This window comes from Engystomops pustulosus, chromosome 5 (genome assembly GCF_040894005.1).
Source record: "Engystomops pustulosus chromosome 5, aEngPut4.maternal, whole genome shotgun sequence".
In the NCBI taxonomy this organism is placed as follows: domain Eukaryota; kingdom Metazoa; phylum Chordata; class Amphibia; order Anura; family Leptodactylidae; genus Engystomops; species Engystomops pustulosus.
Genome location: NC_092415.1, coordinates 201235763 through 201259878, shown reverse-complemented (window position 1 = coordinate 201259878; position 24116 = coordinate 201235763). Strand labels below are relative to the sequence as shown.

At 42.4% G+C, this 24116-nt stretch overlaps 1 protein-coding gene across 3 annotated transcripts in view; it reads left to right on the top strand.

The window, feature by feature from the left end:
- Window positions 1-24116, top strand: part of DYNC1I1 (dynein cytoplasmic 1 intermediate chain 1) — a 221096-nt gene that overhangs the window by 27718 nt on the left and 169262 nt on the right. For 2 of the 3 annotated variants that reach the window (XM_072154360.1, XM_072154361.1), the window contains 2 exons: window positions 15840-15899; window positions 22246-22361. In XM_072154360.1, the coding sequence (XP_072010461.1) occupies window positions 15840-15899; window positions 22246-22361 (176 nt within the window). The remainder of the gene's footprint in view (window positions 1-15839; window positions 15900-22245; window positions 22362-24116) is intronic. The other variant, XM_072154362.1, reaches the window with a different exon arrangement.

The following is a 24116-nucleotide window of genomic DNA, read 5'->3' as shown; positions in this document are numbered from 1 at the left end:
GTACAGGAATATAACTACTATAATAATGCCTCCTATGTACAAGAATATAACTACTATAATACTGCCTCCTATGTACAAGAATATAACTACTATAATACTGCCCCCTATGTACAGGAATATAACTACTATAATACTGCCCCCTATGTACAAGAATATAACTACTATAATACTGCCCCCTATGTACAAGAATATAACTACTATAATACTGCCCCTATGTACAAGAATATAACTACTATAATACTGCCCCCTATGTACAAGAATATAACTACTATAATACTGCCCCCTATGTACAAGAATATAACTACTATAATACTGCCCCCTATGTACAAGAATATAACTACTATAATACTGCCCCCTATGTACAGGAATATAACTACTATAATACTGCCCCCTATGTACAGGAATATAACTACTATAATACTGCCCCCTTTGTACAGGAATATAACTACTATAATACTGCCCCTATGTACAGGAATATAACTACCATAATACTGCCCCCTATGCACAAGAATACAACTACTATAATACTGCCCCCTATGTACAAGAATATAACTAATATAATACTGCCCCTAGGTACAATAATATAACTACTATAATACTGCCCCCTATGTACAAGAATATAACTACTATAATACTGCCCCCTATGTACAAGAATATAACTACTATAATACTGTCCCCTATGTACAAGAATATAACTACTATACTACTGCCCCCTATGTACAAGAATATAACTACTATAATACTGCCCCCTATGTACAAGAATATAACTACTATAATACTGCCTCCTATGTACAGGAATATAACTACTATAATACTGCCTCCTATGTACAAGAATATAACTACTATAATACTGCCCCCTATGTACAAGAATATAACTACTATAATACTGTCCCCTATGTACAAGAATAGAACTACCATCATACTGCTCCCTATGTACAAGAATATAACTACTATAATACTGCCCCCTATGTACAAGAATATAACTACTATAATACTGCCCCCTATGTACAGGAATATAACTACTATAATACTGCCCCCTATGTACAAGAATATAACTACTATAATACTGCCCCCTATGTACAGGAATATAACTACTATAATACTGCCTCCTATGTACAAGAATATAACTACTATAATACTGCCTCCTATGTACAAGAATATAACTACTATAATACTGCCCCCTATGTACAGGAATATAACTACTATAATACTGCCCCCTATGTACAAGAATATAACTACTATAATACTGCCCCTATGTACAAGAATATAACTACTATAATACTGCCCCTATGTATCAGAATATAACTACTATAATAATGCCCCCTATGTACAGGAATATAACTACTATAATACTGCCCCCTATGTACAAGAATATAACTACTATAATACTGCCCCTATCTATATGAATATAACTACTATAATACTGCCTCCTATGTACAAGAATATAACTACTATAATACTGCCCCCTATGTACAAGAATATAACTACTATAATACTGTCCCCTATGTACAAGAATATAACTACTATAATACTGCCCCCTATGTACAGGAATATAACTACTATAATACTGCCCCCTATGTACAAGAATATAACTACTATAATACTGCCCCTATGTACAAGAATATAACTACTATAATACTGCCCCTATGTATAAGAATATAACTACTATAATACTGCCCCCTATGTACAGGAATATAACTACTATAATACTGCCCCCTATGTACAAGAATATAACTACTATAATACTGCCCCCTATGTATAAGAATATAACTACTATAATACTGCCTCCTATGTACAAGAATGTAACTACTATAATACTGCCCCCTATGTACAAGAATATAACTACTATAATACTGTCCCCTATGTACAAGAATATAACTACTATAATACTGCCCCCTATGTACAGGAATATAACTACTACAATACTGCTCCCTATGTACAAGAATATAACTACTATAATACTGCCCCCTATGTACAAGAATATAACTACTATAATACTGCCCCCTATGTACAGGAACATAACTACTATAATACTGCCCCCTATGTACAAGAATATATCTGCTATAATACTGCCCCCTATGTACAGGAATATAACTACTATAATACTGCCCCCTATGTACAGGAATATAACTACTATAATCCTGCCTCCTAGAGGTGAGGTTGTGTGCTAGTTGAGCTCCTGATCTCTCTGGATGTCTGGAGCTAGCCCAGGGCGGGGCCACCCTGGGTGGGGAAGCTCCCCATGCAAGGCCCAGGCTTCTAGGCCTAATCTGGTGAATACTACTCAGCCAGTGCAAGCAACCAATGTGATTTCAAAAGACTCCGTGAAAGGAACAAATGTGAACAGTCCCAGTTTTACAAAGAAATTTGATGTGGAAAAACCAGCAGTTTCAGGTCAGAACTTGGTGAAACAACCTGCAAGTATGATTGTAGAACCTGTGAGTAAAGCTAAAGTGCCTGAAAGTCCAAAAGCAAGGAACATGCAGAGTGTGCAGCAGCCTCCATCCCAGGCCTCAGGTGGACAATCCACCTCCACCCCGGGCAGGCAGAGGAGGACATCGCTGGAGAGACAGACCATCCAGGAGAACCTGAAGCAGCGAGTGATGTTACCAGCTGAGCGCACCAGGTCTGGGGGAATGCAGGCTGGGAAGGAGATGCAAGGCGGCCATGAGGAAAGACCCAAAGGTGCTACCAGTGTTGTGTCTGCAAGACCTCTGGGACCCAGTCACCCAGCAAGAGATTGTGACCCACGAGCAGTAACAGCAGCTTCCAAACACCAGAAGTCACAGGACTTTGCACCAAAGTCACAGGGTCTGTTACCAGGAAAGAGCGGTGGTAGTGCGGCTACAGGATCCAGGCCTGCAACCAAGTCAGAACAACTCCAAAGCAGCAAACTGCAGCCCCCAGAGCCATCACCGGAGCTCCAGCTGGCCGCTCAGATCCCAGCACTGGTGAGGAAGATGGACGCTTTACAAAAACAAAAGCTGTACCTGCAAAAACAAATAGATTGTACATATATGCTAAAGACAGCAAACCCGGGGAAGCAGGCCCTGCTGGATAACAAGCTGGACTCCCTGGCCAAACAGCTCTCTGACATTGTGAGGGAGATGGAGTCTGTTATTGACCAAATGGGACCAGTTGGAGAGACCTACAGGAACCAGCAGAGGTTTGACAAGATGTCTGCGTCAACATCAAGGTCTGAGACCCAGCAGTCCCATGTAAGGCCAGTACTGCAGCCGGCAACTCTTCTTTTTGAGGAGGGAGAAGTATACAAAAGAAGATATCAACACGGTGAGGTACTACAAGACCCAGCAACCCTTGATGAGGCACCACAAGTCCCAGCAACCCTTGGTGAGGCACCACAAGTCCCAGCAGTAAGCAGACCTGATGACAGCAGTGAAGTTGTGCAAACACCACAAGGCAAACTGCAGGAGGACTCAGGACTCGCACCTGAAGGTAACACCATGGCACCTCAGGGTGTTTCTCCACAGGACTTTGCTGTGCAGGATGTTTCTGGGGAGGACATTCAGGACTGTGATGTGCAAGGGGTTAATGCTGATACTAATGATGCTGCTGATGTGCCTAATATTGTGGTTGGTGTTTCTGATATGTCTGATGTTTCTGTGCATAATAATGTCCCAGCTGAGGAGTCATCTCCAGTGCAGTCTATGGCAGCTGGTGACACAGATAGCACTGATGTTGTTGTGGAGGGTGAGGGACAATCTACAGCTGAGGAATTCCCCCCACTAGTCACACCACAGGCAGCAGAGCCCCATGGTCCGGGTGGTCAGCAAGGCCCTAATGCAGATGGTCCACAGCCCACACAACCCCCACAGCAGGACAGGGGTCAGTCATCGGGGAATGCTTGGAGTCGCGGTTCCCCATTTTTCTCCTCCAGCACCCATTACACCGGCCAGGCCTTCAAGAGGAGGAATGTTGTCAGGTTTAGGCATAGAGGGGCGAAGGAGGATCTGCCTGACAGGAGGTATGTGGTCAGGGATATGTTGTGCACCCAGATGGGTTTCCAGCCAGCCGACATCCTGGCCGTAATAAATCTGCCTGACAGACAGGGGTATGACATTAGTTTCAAGCTGATGTCTAATCTGGACCGTTTCTGGGCTCAACAACCCCGCTACAGAGATACTGAGGGATGGAGTAAGTTTAGTTTTATTCCCATCTCCAAACTAGATACTGCAATTGTCACCATCCTGTTCTGGAACGAGTCTGTCCCCCCTCAGGATATCATTACCTGGCTTAAGAGACATTGCACCCTCATGTCAGACATGACCAAGACCAGGGATGAGGATGGGATCTGGACCGGGGGGTGGAGGGTCCTGGTTAAATTACATCAGAACCAGAACGTCACCCATCACCTCCCCAACTCCTTCTTTATCGGCAGAGAGAAGGGTGTGTGTTTCTACGTTGGTCAGCCCAGGTTATGTTTTAAGTGTGGAAGATCCGGTCACGTGGCGAGTAACTGCACCGCAGTGAAGTGCACCCTGTGTGGGGACCTCGGCCATGTGAGCGCCAACTGCAAGACCATCAGGTGCAACCTTTGTGGTCAGATCGGTCACCCCCATAGGGACTGCCCTGATGCCTGGCACAACATCTGTAGGGACCTCCCCGATGAAGACCTGATGGAAGGGGCAGATGTACCAGAGGAGGAGCAGGAGGAGGAGGCCCTATTGTCAGGGTCAGTGTGCACAGTACCAGAGACCCCAGATATTAGTGGTGCTGCCCCGGACCATCCAGGGACAGGTAACACAGAGGGAGACATGGAGGTAGTGGAGCAGCCTGTAGTGCAGCCAGCGCCCGTCTCTTCCCCTGAACTGATACCAACCACAAGGGAAAATAATAGTGTTAAAAAGAGGAAGAAGGATAAAAGCACCAGAAAACCTGAGAGTGCGTGGACCACCGTCCAAAAACCCTCAAAAATGAAAGTGCAGAGTCAGGCTGATGTTACTGTAACCACTAATAGGTACAGTGTACTGTCTGAGTCAGATGGAGAGGAGGAGATAGATCGAGAGCTGCAACGTATGATGGAGGAATATGATGACGACCCGGGGGGAGATCCTCCCACAAAAAGGAAACCGCTTAATGCCGAGTCTCAGTCAGTTTGGGATATGGAAACTTGTAGTCAGGAAAACAACTCTGACTCTGATCTATGATGATGGGGATGGTCTTTCTATTTCTTTTTATGATGGCGCACTTCCATCTTACTGTGGTCACCAGTAATGTGAATAGCATTAGAGCTAGAAGGACCAGGCATGTTGTGTATGATCATCTAAAGTATCTCAAGGCCGATGTGTTCTTCTTACAGGAGACCCGATTAAACACCTTGGGTCTCATACGAGAGGCGGAGAGAGATTGGCAGTCTGGTCCGTCCTTTTGGTCGCTGGCTGTGGAGCCTTATGCCGGAGTCTCCATCTTGTTTAACACCCATGATGTCACCGTCCACAGACTCACCGAGGTATCGATGGGACGGTGCCTGCTGCTAGAGGTCACCATCAGAGGTAGAAGACTCCGGCTCATTAACATCTATGGCCCACAGACAGTGACCGAAAGGACTCAGCTTTTTAATGATGTAAAGCCTTATCTGTTCACGTCTATTCCAGTCATCATGGCTGGGGACTTTAATGCCACCACTACCACCAGGGACAGGAACAGTAGACCCCTTACCAGGGACTGTAAAGTCCTAAATAGTATTATTCAGCAGGCTGGCCTGTCCGATGTTTTTGTAGAGGGTGGTAGGAGTCCCAAGTTCACTTACACCTGTGCAGGACGCAGCAGCAGGATAGATCTAGCTCTGGTAAGTCCTACTGAAGCCATTGGAGAAAGAAGGGAAAGAACGGTCCCATACTCCGATCACTCAGCTTTATATTTTTGTTTGGGTGCCTCTAAGTATCCTGATGTTGGTAGAGGGCTGTGGAGACTAAATTCTAGTCTGTTAGATGATGATTCTGTCCAGGAATACATTTCCTCTTTCTTTCAGCATCAACTGGACAGAGTAGATTTTTATAATAACATGGCCGACTGGTGGGAGGACGTCAAGGAGGAGATCCGGTCCCTCTTGCAGAGACTGTCAATTAAGAAGGGGAGAAGTAAGTACAGCCAGTATCTGAGACTGCGGAAAGAATTGGAGTCACTCTATTCGGCGGGTGGGGATGACCAACAAAGGATTGACCGGCTGAAATCTGAGATAAGGCAGTATCAGTACAGTAGGTACACCTCCCTGGTAGTGGAAAGGGACTATGGAACCCGAGGGGCACCGGATCCATTTGAGAATTGCCGGGAGCGTGTGGAGAAGAAACTGATCGCAGGTCTCACTGACTCCCAGGGTGTTTTACAAGAGTCTCGGGAGGGTATCCTGGGGGTGGTGAGATCTTACTATACTGACTTGTTTCAGAAGAAAGCTTTGGATAAGGAAAAAGTGACCCAATTCTTGGAGGCAACTCCAGGCCCTGATACTAGAGATTTGGATTTTTCTCCTTTGACAGCAGAAATAACGGTGGAGGAGATAAAAGAGGCCATTGATAAGTTAAATCTGAAGAAGGCACCAGGTCCTGATGGTATTACAGCTGAATTTTATAAGAAGTTCAGAGACCTCTTAGCTCCAATCCTTGTGGATGTTTACAGAAATTGTCTAGAAAATCACCTGATGCCTCCATCCATGAGAGTCTCATCGTTAATCCTGCTGTCCAAAGGGAAAGAGCCTACTGACATCAAGAACTGGAGGCCGATCGCCCTCTTGAATGTTGACAGGAAGATTTTGGCAAAAATTCTGTTTTCTAGATTAGTCTGTTTGTCCCCAGCACTGTTGGCAGGCTCTCAATACGGCACGGTAAAAGGGCGGAACATCTCTGGAGCAGTCATCTCGATTAGAGAGATGTTTGAGAGATGTAAAGCTCTGAGGTGTGGGAGATATGTTGTAGGTCTGGACCAGGCTAAAGCCTTTGACAGGGTTGATCACGACTATCTATGGGCCACTTTATCAAAGTACGGTATTCCTGAAGAATTTGTGGATTGGCTCAGGACTTTGTACAGAGAGGCGAAGAGCTTTCCTCTGATCAATGGTTGGCAGGGGGACACTTTCGGGGTAGAGGCTGGGGTGCGACAAGGTTGTCCTCTGAGTCCACTGCTGTATGTGTTTGCCATTGATCCGTTCCTGAGATCACTGCAGCGGTGTGATTTTCAGGGGGTGCCGGTCCCCCATTGCTTGCCCCTGGATGTTGTTGCCTACGCGGATGATGTGACTGTGGTGATATCTGAGCCTCATGAGGTGGAGATGTTATCTGCAGCCATCAGAAGTTACTCAGAGGCCTCCGGGTCTATGGTTAACCTTGAGAAGAGTCAAGCTTTCTGGACATTGGATACTGCTCCTGGCTTTGATCTGCCACAGTTTGCCAAGGCCTCCACCCATATTAAAATCCTTGGGGTTAAATTTGGGAGGGAAGATAATTCCATACTAAATTGGGAGAAAAAGTTGGAAGCTGGAAATGTAAAGGTTCAGCGATGGAAGAACTGGAGGCTGACCTATAGAGAAAGGGTTACTCTGCTGAAGACTTACCTGGTCCCTGTCTTCCTCTACGTCTCTGTTGTCTTTCCTTTGCCAGAATCGTTCTCCACTAGGCTCTTTAGCCTGTTCTTCCAGCTTTTATGGGGGAACAGGTTGAACCCAGTAAAAAGAGGGATCACCTACCTGCAGAGGAGAGAGGGTGGACTGGATATGTTAAATCCAAGGGTCTTTTTTGACTCCATGTTTCTGAAAGTAAATTTTGGAAGCCTGGACTCAAATAATGGTCTCCTGTGGGTAAGTAGTGTCAGGGACTGGATATTGCCTTTTGCAGAATCCTGGATGCGAGGCGGCAGTCTCAAGAGGGGCCGATGGACTCCTGGCTTCCTCCCCCAGTATCTGGAGTATGGTCTGAGGTGTTTAAGGAAATGGGGGATAGACAAGTCTTTTATTGAAAGTAAGACCAGGAAAGATCTGTACTCCAGAGTCTGTAGGACCTTCTACTCTCTGCAGCTGGCACTTCCAGACTGTCCAACCACCACCCTAAAGGACAGTTTGAGGTTTATGAATGGTCGGAGGCTGCCCTATAAGTTCTGTGACATTGCCTGGCTCTCATTACAGGGGAAACTGTTTGTCAGGGGAAATCTAAAGTTCCTAAGTGTGACTGATCGTATGTGTCCCCTCGGGTGTCAGACAGAGGAGACTATGGTCCATTTTATCTCTCAGTGCTGGGGTGGACGGAACATCTGGCAGGACATTTCCAACAAGCTAAGAATCCCATCACTGCAGTCCCTCAGGTACCCAGAGATCCTCTATGGTGTGACACCTACTGTAAGTAACATCGACCGGGAGACCATGTACATAGTGATCCAGGTCATCAAGTACTATCACTGGCACATGAGAACCAGAGTGTCCATCCATAGCGAGCCATTCCATCATAATAAGGCCATAAGCCTCATAATGTCCGAGCTCAGGTGGATCCGGTCACTAGAGGTCAGGAAAAAGGGGGAGAATGTAACACTCTGGAGGAACATCCATCTAGACTGAAATATGTCCGATTATATAATGTGGATGCATTTGTTTTTGTTTTTTTTCTGTTTTTTCTTTGTTTCCCTTTCAGCCAAAATGGACTCTTAAGTTATATTTAATATACATTTTATTTTTATGAATATGTATGATTTATTTTGATGGAAAAAGTATTTCTGTATTTATGTTTGTTTTTTACTAATAAAAATTGCCCCCTATGTACAGGAATATAACTACTATAATACTGCCCCCTATGTACAAGAATATAACTACTATAATACTGTCCCCTATGTACAAGAATATAACTACTATAATACTGCCCCCTATGTACAGGAATATAACTACTATAATACTGTCCCCATGTACAAGAATATAACTACCATCATATTGCTCCCTATGTACAAGAATATAACTACTATAATACTACCCCTATATACAACAATATAACTACTATAATACTGCCCCTATATACAACAATATAACTACTATAATACTGCCCCTATATACAACAATATAACTACTATTATACTGCCCCTATGTACAAGAATATAACTACTATAATACTGTCCCTATGTACAAGAATATAACTACTATAATACTGCCCCCTATGTACAGGAATATAACTACTATAATACTGCCCCCTATGTACAGGAACATAACTACTATAATACTGCCCCCTATGTACAGGAATATAACTACTATAATACTGCCCCCTATGTACAGGAACATAACTACTATAATACTGCCTCCTATGTACAAGAATATATCTGCTATAAAACTGCCCCCTATGTACAGGAATATAACTACTATAATACTGCCCCCTATGTACAGGAATATAACTACTATAATACTGCCCCCTATGTACAAGAATATAACTACTATAATACTGTCCCCTATGTACAAGAATATAACTACTATAATACTGCCCCCTATGTACAGGAATATAACTACTATAATACTGTCCCCATGTACAAGAATATAACTACTATAATACTACCCCTATATACAACAATATAACTACTATAATACTGCCCCCTATGTACAAGAATATAACTACTATAATACTGCCCCCTATGCACAGGAGTATAACTACTATAATACTGCCCCCTATGTACAGGAATATAACTACTATAATACTGCCCCCTATGTACAAGAATATAACTACTATAATACTGCCCCCTATGTACAAGAATATAACTACTATAATACTGCCCCCTATGTACAAGAATATAACTACTATAATACTGCCCCCTATGTACAAGAATATAACTACTATAATACTGCCCCCTATGTACAGGAATATAACTACTATAATACTGCCCCCTATATACAAGAATATAACTACTATAATACTGCCCCTATGTACAAGAATATAACTACTATAATACTGCCCCTATGTACAAGAATATAACTACTATAATACTGCTCCTATGTACAAGAATATAACTACTATAATACTGCCTCCTATGTACAGGAATATAACTACTATAATACTGCCCACTATGTACAAGAATATAACTACTATAATACTGCCCCCTATGTACAAGAATATAACTACTATAATACTGCCCCCTATGTACAAGAATATAACTATTATAATACTGCCCCCTATGTACAAGAATATAACTACTATAATACTGCCCCTATGTACAAGAATATAACTACTATAATACTGCCCCCTATGTACAGGAATATAACTACTATAATACTGCCCCCTATGTACAAGAATATAACTACTATAATACTGCCCCCTATGTACAGGAATATAACTACTATAATACTGCCCCTATGTACAAGAATATAACTACTATAATACTGACCCCTATGTACAAGAATATAACTACTATAATACTGCCCCCTATGTACAAGAATATAACTACTATAATACTGCCCCCTATGTACAGGAACATAACTACTATAATACTGCCCCCTATGTACAAGAATATAACTACTATAATACTGCCCCCTATGTACAAGAATATAACTACTATAATACTGCCCCCTATGTACAGGAATATAACTACTATAATACTGCCTCCTATGTACAAGAATATAACTACTATAATACTGCCTCCTATGTACAAGAATATAACTACTATAATACTGCCCCCTATGTACAGGAATATAACTACTATAATACTGCCCCCTATGTACAAGAATATAACTACTATAATACTGCCCCCTATGTACAAGAATATAACTACTATAATACTGCCCCTATGTACAAGAATATAACTACTATAATACTGCCCCCTATGTACAAGAATATAACTACTATAATACTGCCCCCTATGTACAAGAATATAACTACTATAATACTGCCCCCTATGTACAAGAATATAACTACTATAATACTGCCCCCTATGTACAGGAATATAACTACTATAATACTGCCCCCTATGTACAGGAATATAACTACTATAATACTGCCCCCTTTGTACAGGAATATAACTACTATAATACTGCCCCTATGTACAGGAATATAACTACTATAATACTGCCCCCTATGTACAAGAATATAACTACTATAATACTGCCCCCTATGTACAAGAATATAACTAATATAATACTGCCCCTAGGTACAAGAATATAACTACTATAATACTGCCCCCTATGTACAAGAATATAACTACTATAATACTGCCCCCTATGTACAAGAATATAACTACTATAATACTGTCCCCTATGTACAAGAATATAACTACTATACTACTGCCCCCTATGTACAAGAATATAACTACTATAATACTGCCCCCTATGTACAAGAATATAACTACTATAATACTGCCTCCTATGTACAGGAATATAACTACTGTAATACTGCCCTCTATGTACAAGAATATAACTACTATAATACTGCCTCCTATGTACAAGAATATAACTACTATAATACTGCCCCCTATGTACAAGAATATAACTACTATAATACTGTCCCCTATGTACAAGAATATAACTACCATCATACTGCTCCCTATGTACAAGAATATAACTACTATAATACTGCCCCCTATGTACAAGAATATAACTACTATAATACTGCCCCCTATGTACAGGAACATAACTACTATAATACTGCCCCCTATGTACAAGAATATAACTACTATAATACTGCCCCCTATGTACAAGAATATAACTACTATAATACTGCCCCCTATGTACAGGAATATAACTACTATAATACTGCCTCCTATGTACAAGAATATAACTACTATAATACTGCCTCCTATGTACAAGAATATAACTACTATAATACTGCCCCCTCTGTACAGGAATATAACTACTATAAGACTGCCCCCTATGTACAAGAATATAACTACTATAATACTGCCCCTATGTACAAAAATATAACTACTATAATACTGCCCCTATGTATAAGAATATAACTACTATAATACTGCCCCCTATGTACAGGAATATAACTACTATAATACTGCCCCCTATGTACAAGAATATAACTACTATAATACTGCCCCTATCTATATGAATATAACTACTATGATACTGCCTCCTATGTACAAGAATATAACTACTATAATACTGCCCCCTATGTACAAGAATATAACTACTATAATACTGTCCCCTATGTACAAGAATATAACTACTATAATACTGCCCCCTATGTACAGGAATATAACTACTATAATACTGCCCCCTATGTACAAGAATATAACTACTATAATACTGCCCCTATGTACAAGAATATAACTACTATAATACTGCCCCTATGTATAAGAATATAACTACTATAATACTGCCCCCTATGTACAGGAATATAACTACTATAATACTGCCCCCTATGTACAAGAATATAACTACTATAATACTGCCCCTATCTATATGAATATAACTACTATAATACTGCCTCCTATGTACAAGAATATAACTACTATAATACTGCCCCCTATGTACAAGAATATAACTACTATAATACTGTCCCCTATGTACAAGAATATAACTACTATAATACTGCCCCCTATGTACAGGAATATAACTACTACAATAGTGCTCCCTATGTACAAGAATATAACTACTATAATACTGCCCCCTATGTACAAGAATATAACTACTATAATACTGCCCCCTATGTACAGGAACATAACTACTATAATACTGCCCCCTATGTACAAGAATATATCTGCTATAATACTGCCCCCTATGTACAGGAATATAACTACTATAATACTGCCCCCTATGTACAGGAATATAACTACTATAATACTGCCCCCTATGTACAAGAATATAACTACTATAATACTGTCCCCTATGTACAAGAATATAACTACTATAATACTGCCCCCTATGTACAGGAATATAACTACTATAATACTGTCCCCATGTACAAGAATATAACTACCATCATATTGCTCCCTATGTACAAGAATATAACTACTATAATACTACCCCTATATACAACAATATAACTACTATAATACTGCCCCTATATACAACAATATAACTACTATAATACTGCCCCTATATACAACAATATAACTACTATTATACTGCCCCTATGTACAAGAATATAACTACTATAATACTGCCCCCTATGTACAAGAATATAACTACTATAATACTGTCCCCTATGTACAAGAATATAACTACTATAATACTGCCCCCTATGTACAGGAATATAACTACTACAATACTGCTCCCTATGTACAAGAATATAACTACTATAATACTGCCCCCTATGTACAAGAATATAACTACTATAATACTGCCCCCTATGTACAGGAACATAACTACTATAATACTGCCCCCTATGTACAAGAATATATCTGCTATAATACTGCCCCCTATGTACAGGAATATAACTACTATAATACTGCCCCCTATGTACAGGAATATAACTACTATAATACTGCCCCCTATGTACAAGAATATAACTACTATAATACTGTCCCCTATGTACAAGAATATAACTACTATAATACTGCCCCCTATGTACAGGAATATAACTACTATAATACTGTCCCCATGTACAAGAATATAACTACCATCATATTGCTCCCTATGTACAAGAATATAACTACTATAATACTACCCCTATATACAACAATATAACTACTATAATACTGCCCCTATATACAACAATATAACTACTATAATACTGCCCCTATATACAACAATATAACTACTATTATACTGCCCCTATGTACAAGAATATAACTACTATAATACTGTCCCTATGTACAAGAATATAACTACTATAATACTGCCCCCTATGTACAGGAATATAACTACTATAATACTGCCCCCTATGTACAGGAACATAACTACTATAATACTGCCCCCTATGTACAGGAATATAACTACTATAATACTGCCCCCTATGTACAGGAACATAACTACTATAATACTGCCTCCTATGTACAAGAATATATCTGCTATAATACTGTCCCCTATGTACAGGAATATAACTACTATAATACTGCCCCCTATGTACAGGAATATAACTACTATAATACTGCCCCCTATGTACAAGAATATAACTACTATAATACTGTCCCCTATGTACAAGAATATAACTACTATAATACTGCCCCCTATGTACAGGAATATAACTACTATAATACTGTCCCCATGTACAAGAATATAACTACTATAATACTACCCCTATATACAACAATATAACTACTATAATACTGCCCCCTATGTACAAGAATATAACTACTATAATACTGCCCCCTATGTACAGGAATATAACTACTATAATACTGCCCCCTATGTACAGGAATATAACTACTATAATACTGCCCCCTATGTACAAGAATATAACTACTATAATACTGCCCCCTATGTACAAGAATATAACTACTATAATACTGCCCCCTATGTACAAGAATATAACTACTATAATACTGCCCCCTATGTACAAGAATATAACTACTATAATACTGCCCCCTATGTACAGGAATATAACTACTATAATACTGCCCCCTATATACAAGAATATAACTACTATAATACTGCCCCTATGTACAAGAATATAACTACTATAATACTGCCCCTATGTACAAGAATATAACTACTATAATACTGCTCCTATGTACAAGAATATAACTACTATAATACTGCCTCCTATGTACAGGAATATAACTACTATAATACTGCCCACTATGTACAAGAATATAACTACTATAATACTGCCCCCTATGTACAAGAATATAATTACTATAATACTGCCCCCTATGTACAGGAATATAACTACTATAATACTGCCCCCTATGTACAAGAATATAACTACTATAATACTGCCCCTATGTACAAGAATATAACTACTATAATACTGCCCCCTATGTACAGGAATATAACTACTATAATACTGCCTCCTATGTACAGGAATATAACTACTATAATACTGCCCACTATGTACAAGAATATAACTACTATAATACTGCCCCCTATGTACCAGAATATAACTACTATAATACTGCCCCTATGTACAGGAATATAACTACTATAATACTGCCCCCTATGTACAAGAATATAACTACTATAATACTGCTCCCTATGTACAAGAATATAACTACTATAATACTGCCCCCTATGTACAAGAATATAACTACTATAATACTGCCCCCTATGTACAAGAAAATAACTACTATAATACTGCCTCCTATGTACAATAATATAACTACTATAATACTGCCCCTATGTACAAGAATATAACTACTATAATACTGCTCCTATGTACAAGAATATAACTACTATAATACTGCCCCCTATGTACAAGAATATAACTTCTATAATACTGCCCCCTATGTACAAGAATATAACTACTATAATACTGCCCCCTATGTACAGGAATATAACTACTATAATACTGACCCCCTATGTACAAGAATATAACTACTATAATACTGCCCCCTATGTACAAGAATATAACTACTATAATACTGCTCCCTATGTACAAGAATATAACTACTATAATACTGCCCCCTATGTACAAGAATATAACTACTATAATACTGCCCCCTATGTACAAGAATATAACTACTATAATACTGCCCCCTATGTACAGGAATATAACTACTATAATACTGCCCCCTATGTACAAGAATATAACTACTATAATACTGCCCCTATGTACCAGAATATAACTACTATAATACTGCCCTCTATGTGCATGAATTTACCTCTTATGTCACTTTGCTCTGTGTTGCATGTTATCACTGTCTCCGCCTTCTTGCCCGTCACATATTTGCATGCGCTTTATGACTGACTTGCTCTTGTTATTTGTGGTATTATAGTTTTTGTGTTTTATTTTCTCATTCATCTCCCCCTTGGACATGTACAGGACCCTGCAGTGGGACACTGACCCTTCCGTGTTGCAGCTCCACTCAGAGTCTGAACTCGGGTATGTTTCCGCTTTTATCTCAGACATGAGAGAAAGTATTGTATGAATATGACATATGGGTGTGGTGTAAATTATAATCCCATTTATGAATGTCTAAGGAATAGGATTGAGTCACTTGCTCTAAAATATCCAAAATATCCCCTAAGTGCTAGAGGCAGGGTGTACAATGACTGTATACACCAGTAACCGGTGAGCTCCACCTAGTGGTGTCTTCCAGCATTTAGAATATTATAATTTTTTAAATATCTTAAAGAGATTGTAGCTGAGAGTCTTGTAGCTGTGATACTCTGTGCATCCAGTGTTTACAGGGTGCTGCTCACAATCCAGCTGCTTTATAGGAAATGGATTTTAGCTTCATTTATCTTTCTAAAAACTTTCCACCGTGGGGTTCAAAGTTCATCTTGAGGAGAGGAGCTGAGCAGATTGTACATAGTGTCCTATCTGCAGGCAGCATGTTATAGAGCAGGAGGAGCTGAGCAGATTGTACATAGTGTCCTATCTGCAGGCAGCAAGTTATAGAGCAGGAGGAGCTGAGCAGATTGTACATAGTGTCCTATCTGCAGGCAGCATGTTATAGAGCAGGAGGAGCTGAGCAGATTGTACATAGTATCCTATCTGCAGGCAGCAAGTTATAGAGCAGGAGGAGCTGAGCAGATTGTACATAGTGTCCTATCTGCAGGAAGCATGTTATAGAGCAGGAGGAGCTGAGCAGATTATACATAGTGTCCTATCTGCAGGCAGCATGTTATAGAGCAGGAGGAGCTGAGCAGATTGTACATAATGTCCTATCTGCAGACAGCAAGTTATAGAGCAGGAGGAGCTGAGCAGATTGTACATAGTGTCCTATCTGCAGGCAGCAAGTTATAGAGCAGGAGGAGCTGAGCAGATTGTACATAGTGTCCTATCTGCAGGCAGCATGTTATAGAGCAGGAGGAGCTGAGCAGATTGTACATAGTGTCCTATCTGCAGGCAGCAAGTTATAGAGCAGGAGGAGCTGGGCAGATTGTACATAGTGTCCTATCTGCAGGCAGCATGTTATAGAGCAGGAAGAGCTGTGCAGATTGTACATAGTGTCCTATCTGCAGGCAGCATGTTATAGAGCAGGAAGAGCTGTGCAGATTGTACATAGTGTCCTATCTGCAGGCAGCATGTTATAGAGCAGGAAGAGCTGGGCAGATTGTACATAGTGTCCTATCTGCAGGCAGCATGTTATAGAGCAGGAGGAGCTGAGCAGATTGTACATAGTGTCCTATCTGCAGACAGCAAGTTATAGAGCAGGAGGAGCTGAGCAGATTGTACATAGTGTCCTATCTGCAGGCAGCAAGTTATAGAGCAGGAGGAGCTGTGCAGATCGTACATAGTGTCCTATCTGCAGGCAGCAAGTTATAGAGCAGGAGGAGCTGGGCAGATTGTACATAGTGTCCTATCTGCAGGCAGCATGTTATAGAGCAGGAAGAGCTGGGCAGATTGTACATAGTTCATATGTTGCTCTTTACGCTCATTATTTCTCCATTAATCTATATATCAATCTGCTCTGCTCCTCCTGCTCTATCACATCTTACTTGCAGATCCAGCAGCACTTTTATCTGACATATCCAAATATAGTCACACTTTTCTACCCTTTCCAATTTCACAAAAAAGCACCTTTATATTGCAACGTTATCCAATTGGGTGTCCCTGCAGTGTGGGGGGTGGGCAGCTGGATCCACAGGGAGCGGAGTGGCTGGCTGTAGTTGGGGCCTAGTTCCAGGACATGTCATGGTGGCTTAGTCTGGGAGAACAGGCCTCGTCCACAGCCATCAGGACCAGCAGGGAGATGCAAGAGATAGAGGGAGTAGTACAGATAAGGGATCCCCCTCGGGGACTTCTGAAAGTGTGGTAATGGATCCCCAGGGAGATGGTGAAGGGGAGGTCCATGGTGTAAGCGGCAGCCAGGGATTACACTGGACAATGGGAATATTTACAAAACTCACAGTTTCTTTAATGGCAGACAGTCCACACAGCAAAAGGTAACAGGCTGGTAACAGACCTGCAGGAACACAGAAGGAAGGGGTTTGGTTGGCTGTGGCTATGATTGCGTTGCAGAGTAGGAATTTAGCAGTACCTCAGCCTTGATGAAGCTGGAAATAGGAGCCAGGTTGGCTCTGCTGCTTGGGCACCAATCGATTTGCAAAGAGGTGTCTCACTGACAAAAGACCAAGCAGACTAAGTAAAGGCTGACCCAGAGGCTTGGAATGAGCCTCTATTTATAGATTCTTGCAGAGGTCTTTCCAAAGCATGCTGAGCTGCCAACCAATCACCAATCAGCCAACCAATCACCAATCAGCCAACCAATCACAGCTGTGGATTCTGCAGGATAGATAGTAAATGTTTTAACATAACATAAATATCACTTTTTAACCCTACAGCAGTAGGCATGATATACTGCAGGTTACCAAAAGATAAGACAGATCAGCGTGGGCCACTTCGCTGTCTGTCAAGTGCATAACACCAAAATATTTGAACAAAGCACACAAACGGTATGTGGCTATCAAAAATTATCAACTTTATTTAAATATAACATGTAGAGTAATGGATAAAATACAATGATTTGACAGTACAGATTAAATATAGACAATACAATGTGTGAGCCACACAGAGGAAGACTACATTAAAAACGTGTGGGTACCCAGGTAACGCCACTGAAGGCTAAGGGTAGGTTGCACGTGTCGGGGTCTCACGTGTGTGGTCCCAATCCTTTGGTATGGTATCTGTCTCCTGGTCTTTGTACCCCTCACTTGGTTTAAACAGCACCCTGCTGCATAGCTACTGTTTGTACTTGTGACTGTTGCAACCTACCCTTAGCCTTCAGTGGCGTTACCTGGGTACCCACACGTTTTTAATGTAGTCTTCCTCTGTGTGGCTCACACATTGTATTGTCTATATTTAATCTGTACTGTCAAATCATTGTATTTTATCCATTACTCTACATGTTATATTTAAATAAAGTTGATAATTTTTGATAGCCACATACCGTTTGTGTGCTTTGTTCAAATATTTTGGTGTTATGATATACTGCAGGTGTAAACACTACATATGAGCAGTAGATGGCAGCAAAGGTTAGCAATAGTAAGCATTGCATGTTAAAGGGGTTGTCCGACTCCTTTAAAAAAAAACTGGGCGGGCTTGGCAGGTAAGTATGAAAAAAAGAAAGCTGTACTCACCTGCTCTATCTCGCTGGTCCATGCCCCTGTTTGTTTACAGGGGCACGGAAGCTCCGCTGAGTTCGGTTTCTGGTCGGCCATGGTGGCTGGCCACGTCCACCCATCACCAAATCTCAGCGTAGGACAACCCCTTCAAACCAGTCTTTTAGGGGAGGGAAGTTTAAAATTGGCATCGGAGGGCTGGTCAAACCCTCTCCAGCTGAGCAAGAAACTAACTGGAGCTAAATTTAGGGTTGACCCGTTATTATATATGAATGTAGTTGATATTTGGGATCCACTTAATGAGGTTTTGCACTCAGGTGAGATTACAGGGGGAATAAATGCTTATGTGCTATATATGGGGGTGGAATTTTTTGGCACACACTTTGGAATTACTTGGCACAATGTGTAATGATGTTTTGTTATCTGTCCTTTTCCATTGGTTCGCAGTTTGTTGTACTCAGTTATTTTATTCTGAATAGATGGAAGTGCATATTGGTTAAATGTTAAATCTGACTATTAAATGTCTCTGAAATGTTTCTGTTCAAGTGTTGAAGAGCAAAACTTGTCAATAAACATGATTCATAGTTCCAGTAGAATATTCGTTACAGTGGACTACACAAAACATAAATACATATACTGTTGGCAGTAACATAAAGTTTCTATCTCACCCTCAGTGCTTTATTCCCATCAGTATAGGTCAGTATTTCTTTGTAATTTCCTATATGATGCTGCTGATGCTCCTGAATGATAGGAATGAGAGATATAGGCACAGACAGTGTCGCGGGTGCCTCTGTGATCCATGTCTCGGATCGCAGGCACACTCTGTGGGGCTGCCCCGTTCCCAGGCCCGCACTTACCTCTCCACAATCCGGTTCCGGTCCGGACTAGGCTCTCCAGGATTTAAAGGGCCAGCGTCCTGGTGATTGTTGCTGCTCACTTCCGGCCCTGCTATATAATCTGGCGGCGACCATCATTCCCCAACAGATCTTCAGCCATTCCTTGTGAAGTGAAAACCCTCCTGTGTTCCTGTGTGTTCCCGTGTTCCGTTCCTTCGTTGCTGTGTTCCCGTGATCTTGCTCCTGTGTTCCCGCTCCTGCGTTCCTGTTCCGTGTGCCTGGTCCCATGTTCCTGCCGTGAGTTCCAGTGTCCCTTCCTACGCTGTACTCCCGCTGTTATCCCTGGCTCGGACTGTGTTCTGCACTACTACCTTGGTACCTTGGTACCCCGCCACAGCAAGACCATCCCGCTTTGCGGCAGGCTCTGGTGAAGATCAGGTGCCACTTAGACTCCGGTCCCAGGTGTTCCAGAGAGTCCACAGATCCAGAACACTGACAGTAAGATCGGACCATGGACCCCACCAAGTAGTCACCTTTGGAATGGGCGGATCTTCGCAGCGTTGTCGCTCGGAAGTCCCAACAGATTGCTGCTCAAGGAGAACTTCTGGGCAAAGTTGCTGCCGCGCTTCAACAGCTGCTTGACTCCCAGCAACAGACTCCTGTGACTACTCCTGTGACTTCTCCAGTCTCGCCGGCAAGTCCTCCGGCAGCTGAACAAAGGCTGGGACTTTCTATGCCAGACAAGTATGACGGCGACCCCAAATTGTGCAGGGGCTTTATTATCCAATGCTCGCTGCACATTGAATTGATGCCTTCTCAATTTGTCACTGAATGCTCCAAGGTGGCATTCATCCTCAGACTCCTTTACGGGAAGGCCCTGGCCTGGGCTACTCCTCTATCGGACAGAAACGATAGTCACAGCCACCCATACTGCCTTCCTGGCTGAATTCCTCTCCATGTTTGAGGAACCCGCACGAGCCTCCTGCGCCAAGAGACTCATCATTGGGTGAATATGCTGTCAAGTTCCACACCCTGGCTTCCGAGCTCTTCTGGAACGATGCGGCCTTGCCGGCAACTTTCAAAAAAGGACTGTCTCCCCAGGTCAAAGATGCACTGGCTGCCCGTGATCTGCCGGCTACTCTGAGTGGTCTCATCACCCTGGCTATTAGACGTGCGGTTCATGGAGTGTGCTGAAGAATTGCATCATGAGCAACCACTGGCTCTGCTTCCTCAATACTTCGCTTGGCACAGGTTTTCCAAAAGCCGCTCCAGCCTCTGGCCACACATTCTGAAGTGGAGCCTATGCAAATCGACAGAGTCCGTCTCACCGTCGAGGAACGCCCCAGTTGTTACCGAAAAAAAACCTTTGCTTGTACTATGCTAGTTCTGAACACTCCATTGGGGCTTGTCCTGTCCATTCCCCCACCTCCAACGAGATCCCAACACCTTGGGCTTCTGGGAGAAACGTCCCTAGGTATGAATACTGTGTCTCCACGTCTGACAGTTCCTGTACTCCTCGGTGTCAGTGCCCACACTACCGTGCAAGTCTCAGCTTTCTTGGACTCTTGTTCTGTGGAGAATTTTGTGGATGCCGCTCTGGTCTCCCAGCATGGCATACCGGTGGTTCCTCTGTCAATGGACAAATCTTGTCTGATCTGGTACCGCACTGAGACAGTTCTTCTCCAGGTTGGAGCTCATCACAAAGAAAGACTAGTCTTTTATGTCCTACCACGATCCACCTCATCTCTTCTCCTGGGTCTTCCATGGCTGCAGGGGGGGGGGGGATAGATAAAGACGCAGACAGAGATTGGTTGAAATAATAGTAGGTTTCTATCTCACCCCAAGTGCTTTATTAATTTCAGGACAGGTCGTTACCTCTCTATAATATCCTTTATGACTGTGATGATGCTTCAGAGTGATAGAGAGGAGAGATAGGCCATTAGACAGAGGCTGCAGGAGAAAATAGTACGTTTCTATCTCACCCCAAGTGCTTTATTTACATATGCTGTGAGAGTCATGGTACAGGTTGTCTTCTTCTTTGTGTGTAGTGTATAGGAGACATCACAGCATTGTGGAAAACAATACAGAATACAAGTCATGGAATGGTTATAAATGGTCATATTCCTCATGTACACACAATAGATTTTCCTACAGACTTGATACATTCAGCTCTACTTCATCCATAAAATATTGTTCTGATTTAAAATGATCCCTTTAATAAGCCGTGGTAGATTTCTCACCTGCACTGACTTGTTCCATCCCATATATCACCACATTAGTGATAGCGCCTGCAGACTATCACTTATTGTCTTCTTCTTCTTCTAGGCGGAGGATGATAAAGCTCGGGGTGTCTAAGGTCACTCAGGTGGATTTCTTGCCTCGGGAAGTTGTGTCGTATTGTAAGGAGACCCAGACACCGGTGACCACGCACCAGGCTGAAGGTGACTACCCGCTGTTATATCCTGATCGCTTGTGACATGTCGGGGAGATGCGGTGTGCCAAAAATTATGCAAATAAGACAGAATTTGGTGTGTATTTTGGAATACACTGGAAGGATAGACAGTATAGACACTGGGGGGATAGACAGTATAGATACTGGGGGGGATAGACAGTGTAGACACTGGAAGGATAGACAGTGTAGACACTGGGGGGATAGACAGTATAGACACTGGGGGGATAGACAGTATAGACACTGGGGGGATAGACAGTATAGACACTGGGGGGATAGACAGTATAGACACTGGGGGGATAGACAGTATGGACACTGGGGGGATAGACAGTATGGACACTGGGGGGAATAGACAGTATGGACACTGGGGGGAATAGACAGTATGGACACTGGGGGGAATAGACAGTATGCACACTAGGGGGATAGACAGTATAGACACTGGGGGGGATAGACAGTATGGACACTGGGGGGAATAGACAGTATGGACACTGGGGGGATAGACAGTGTAGACACTGGGGGGATAGACAGTGTAGACACTGGGGGGATAGACAGTGTAGACACTGGGGGGATAGACAGTGTAGACACTGGGGGGATAGACAGTGTAGACACTGGGGGGATAGATAGTATAGACACTGGGGGGATAGATAGTATAGACACTGGGGGGATAGACAGTATAGACACTGGGGGGATAGACAGTATGGACACTGGGGGGATAGACAGTATGGACACTAGGGGGATAGACAGTATGGACACTGGGGGGATAGACATTGTAGACACTGGAAGGATAGACATTGTAGACACTGGAAGGATAGACAGTGTAGACACTGGGGGGATAGACAGTATAGACACTGGGGGATAGACAGTATAGACACTGGGGGGATAGACAGTATAGACACTGGGGGGGGATAGACAGTATAGACACTGGGGGGAATAGACAGTATGGACACTGGGGGGATAGACAGTGTAGACACTGGGGGGATAGACAGTATAGACACTGGGGGGATAGACAGTATGGACACTGGGGGATAGACAGTATGGACACTGGGGGGATAGACAGTATGGACACTGGGGGGATAGACAGTGTAGACACTGGGGGGATAGACAGTATAGACACTGGGGGGATAGACAGTATAGACACTGGGGGGATAGACAGTATAGACACTGGGGGGGATAGACAGTATAGACACTGGGGGGAATAGACAGTATGGACACTGGGGGGATAGACAGTGTAGACACTGGGGGGATAGACAGTGTAGACACTGGGGGGATAGACAGTGTAGACACTGGGGGGATAGACAGTATAGACACTGGGGGGATAGACAGTATAGACACTGGGGGGATAGACAGTATGGACACTGGGGGGATAGACAGTATGGACACTAGGGGGATAGACATTGTAGACACTGGAAGGATAGACATTGTAGACACTGGAAGGATAGACAGTGTAGACACTGGGGGGATAGACAGTATGGGCACTGGGGGGATAGACAGTATGGACACTGGGGGGATAGACATTGTAGACACTGGAAGGATAGACATTGTAGACACTGGAAGGATAGACAGTGTAGACACTGGGGGGATAGACAGTATAGACACTGGGGGATAGACAGTATAGACACTGGGGGATAGACAGTATAGACACTGGGGGGATAGACAGTATAGACACTGGGGGGATAGACAGTATAGACACTGGGGGGAATAGACAGTATGGACACTGGGGGGATAGACAGTGTAGACACTGGGGGGA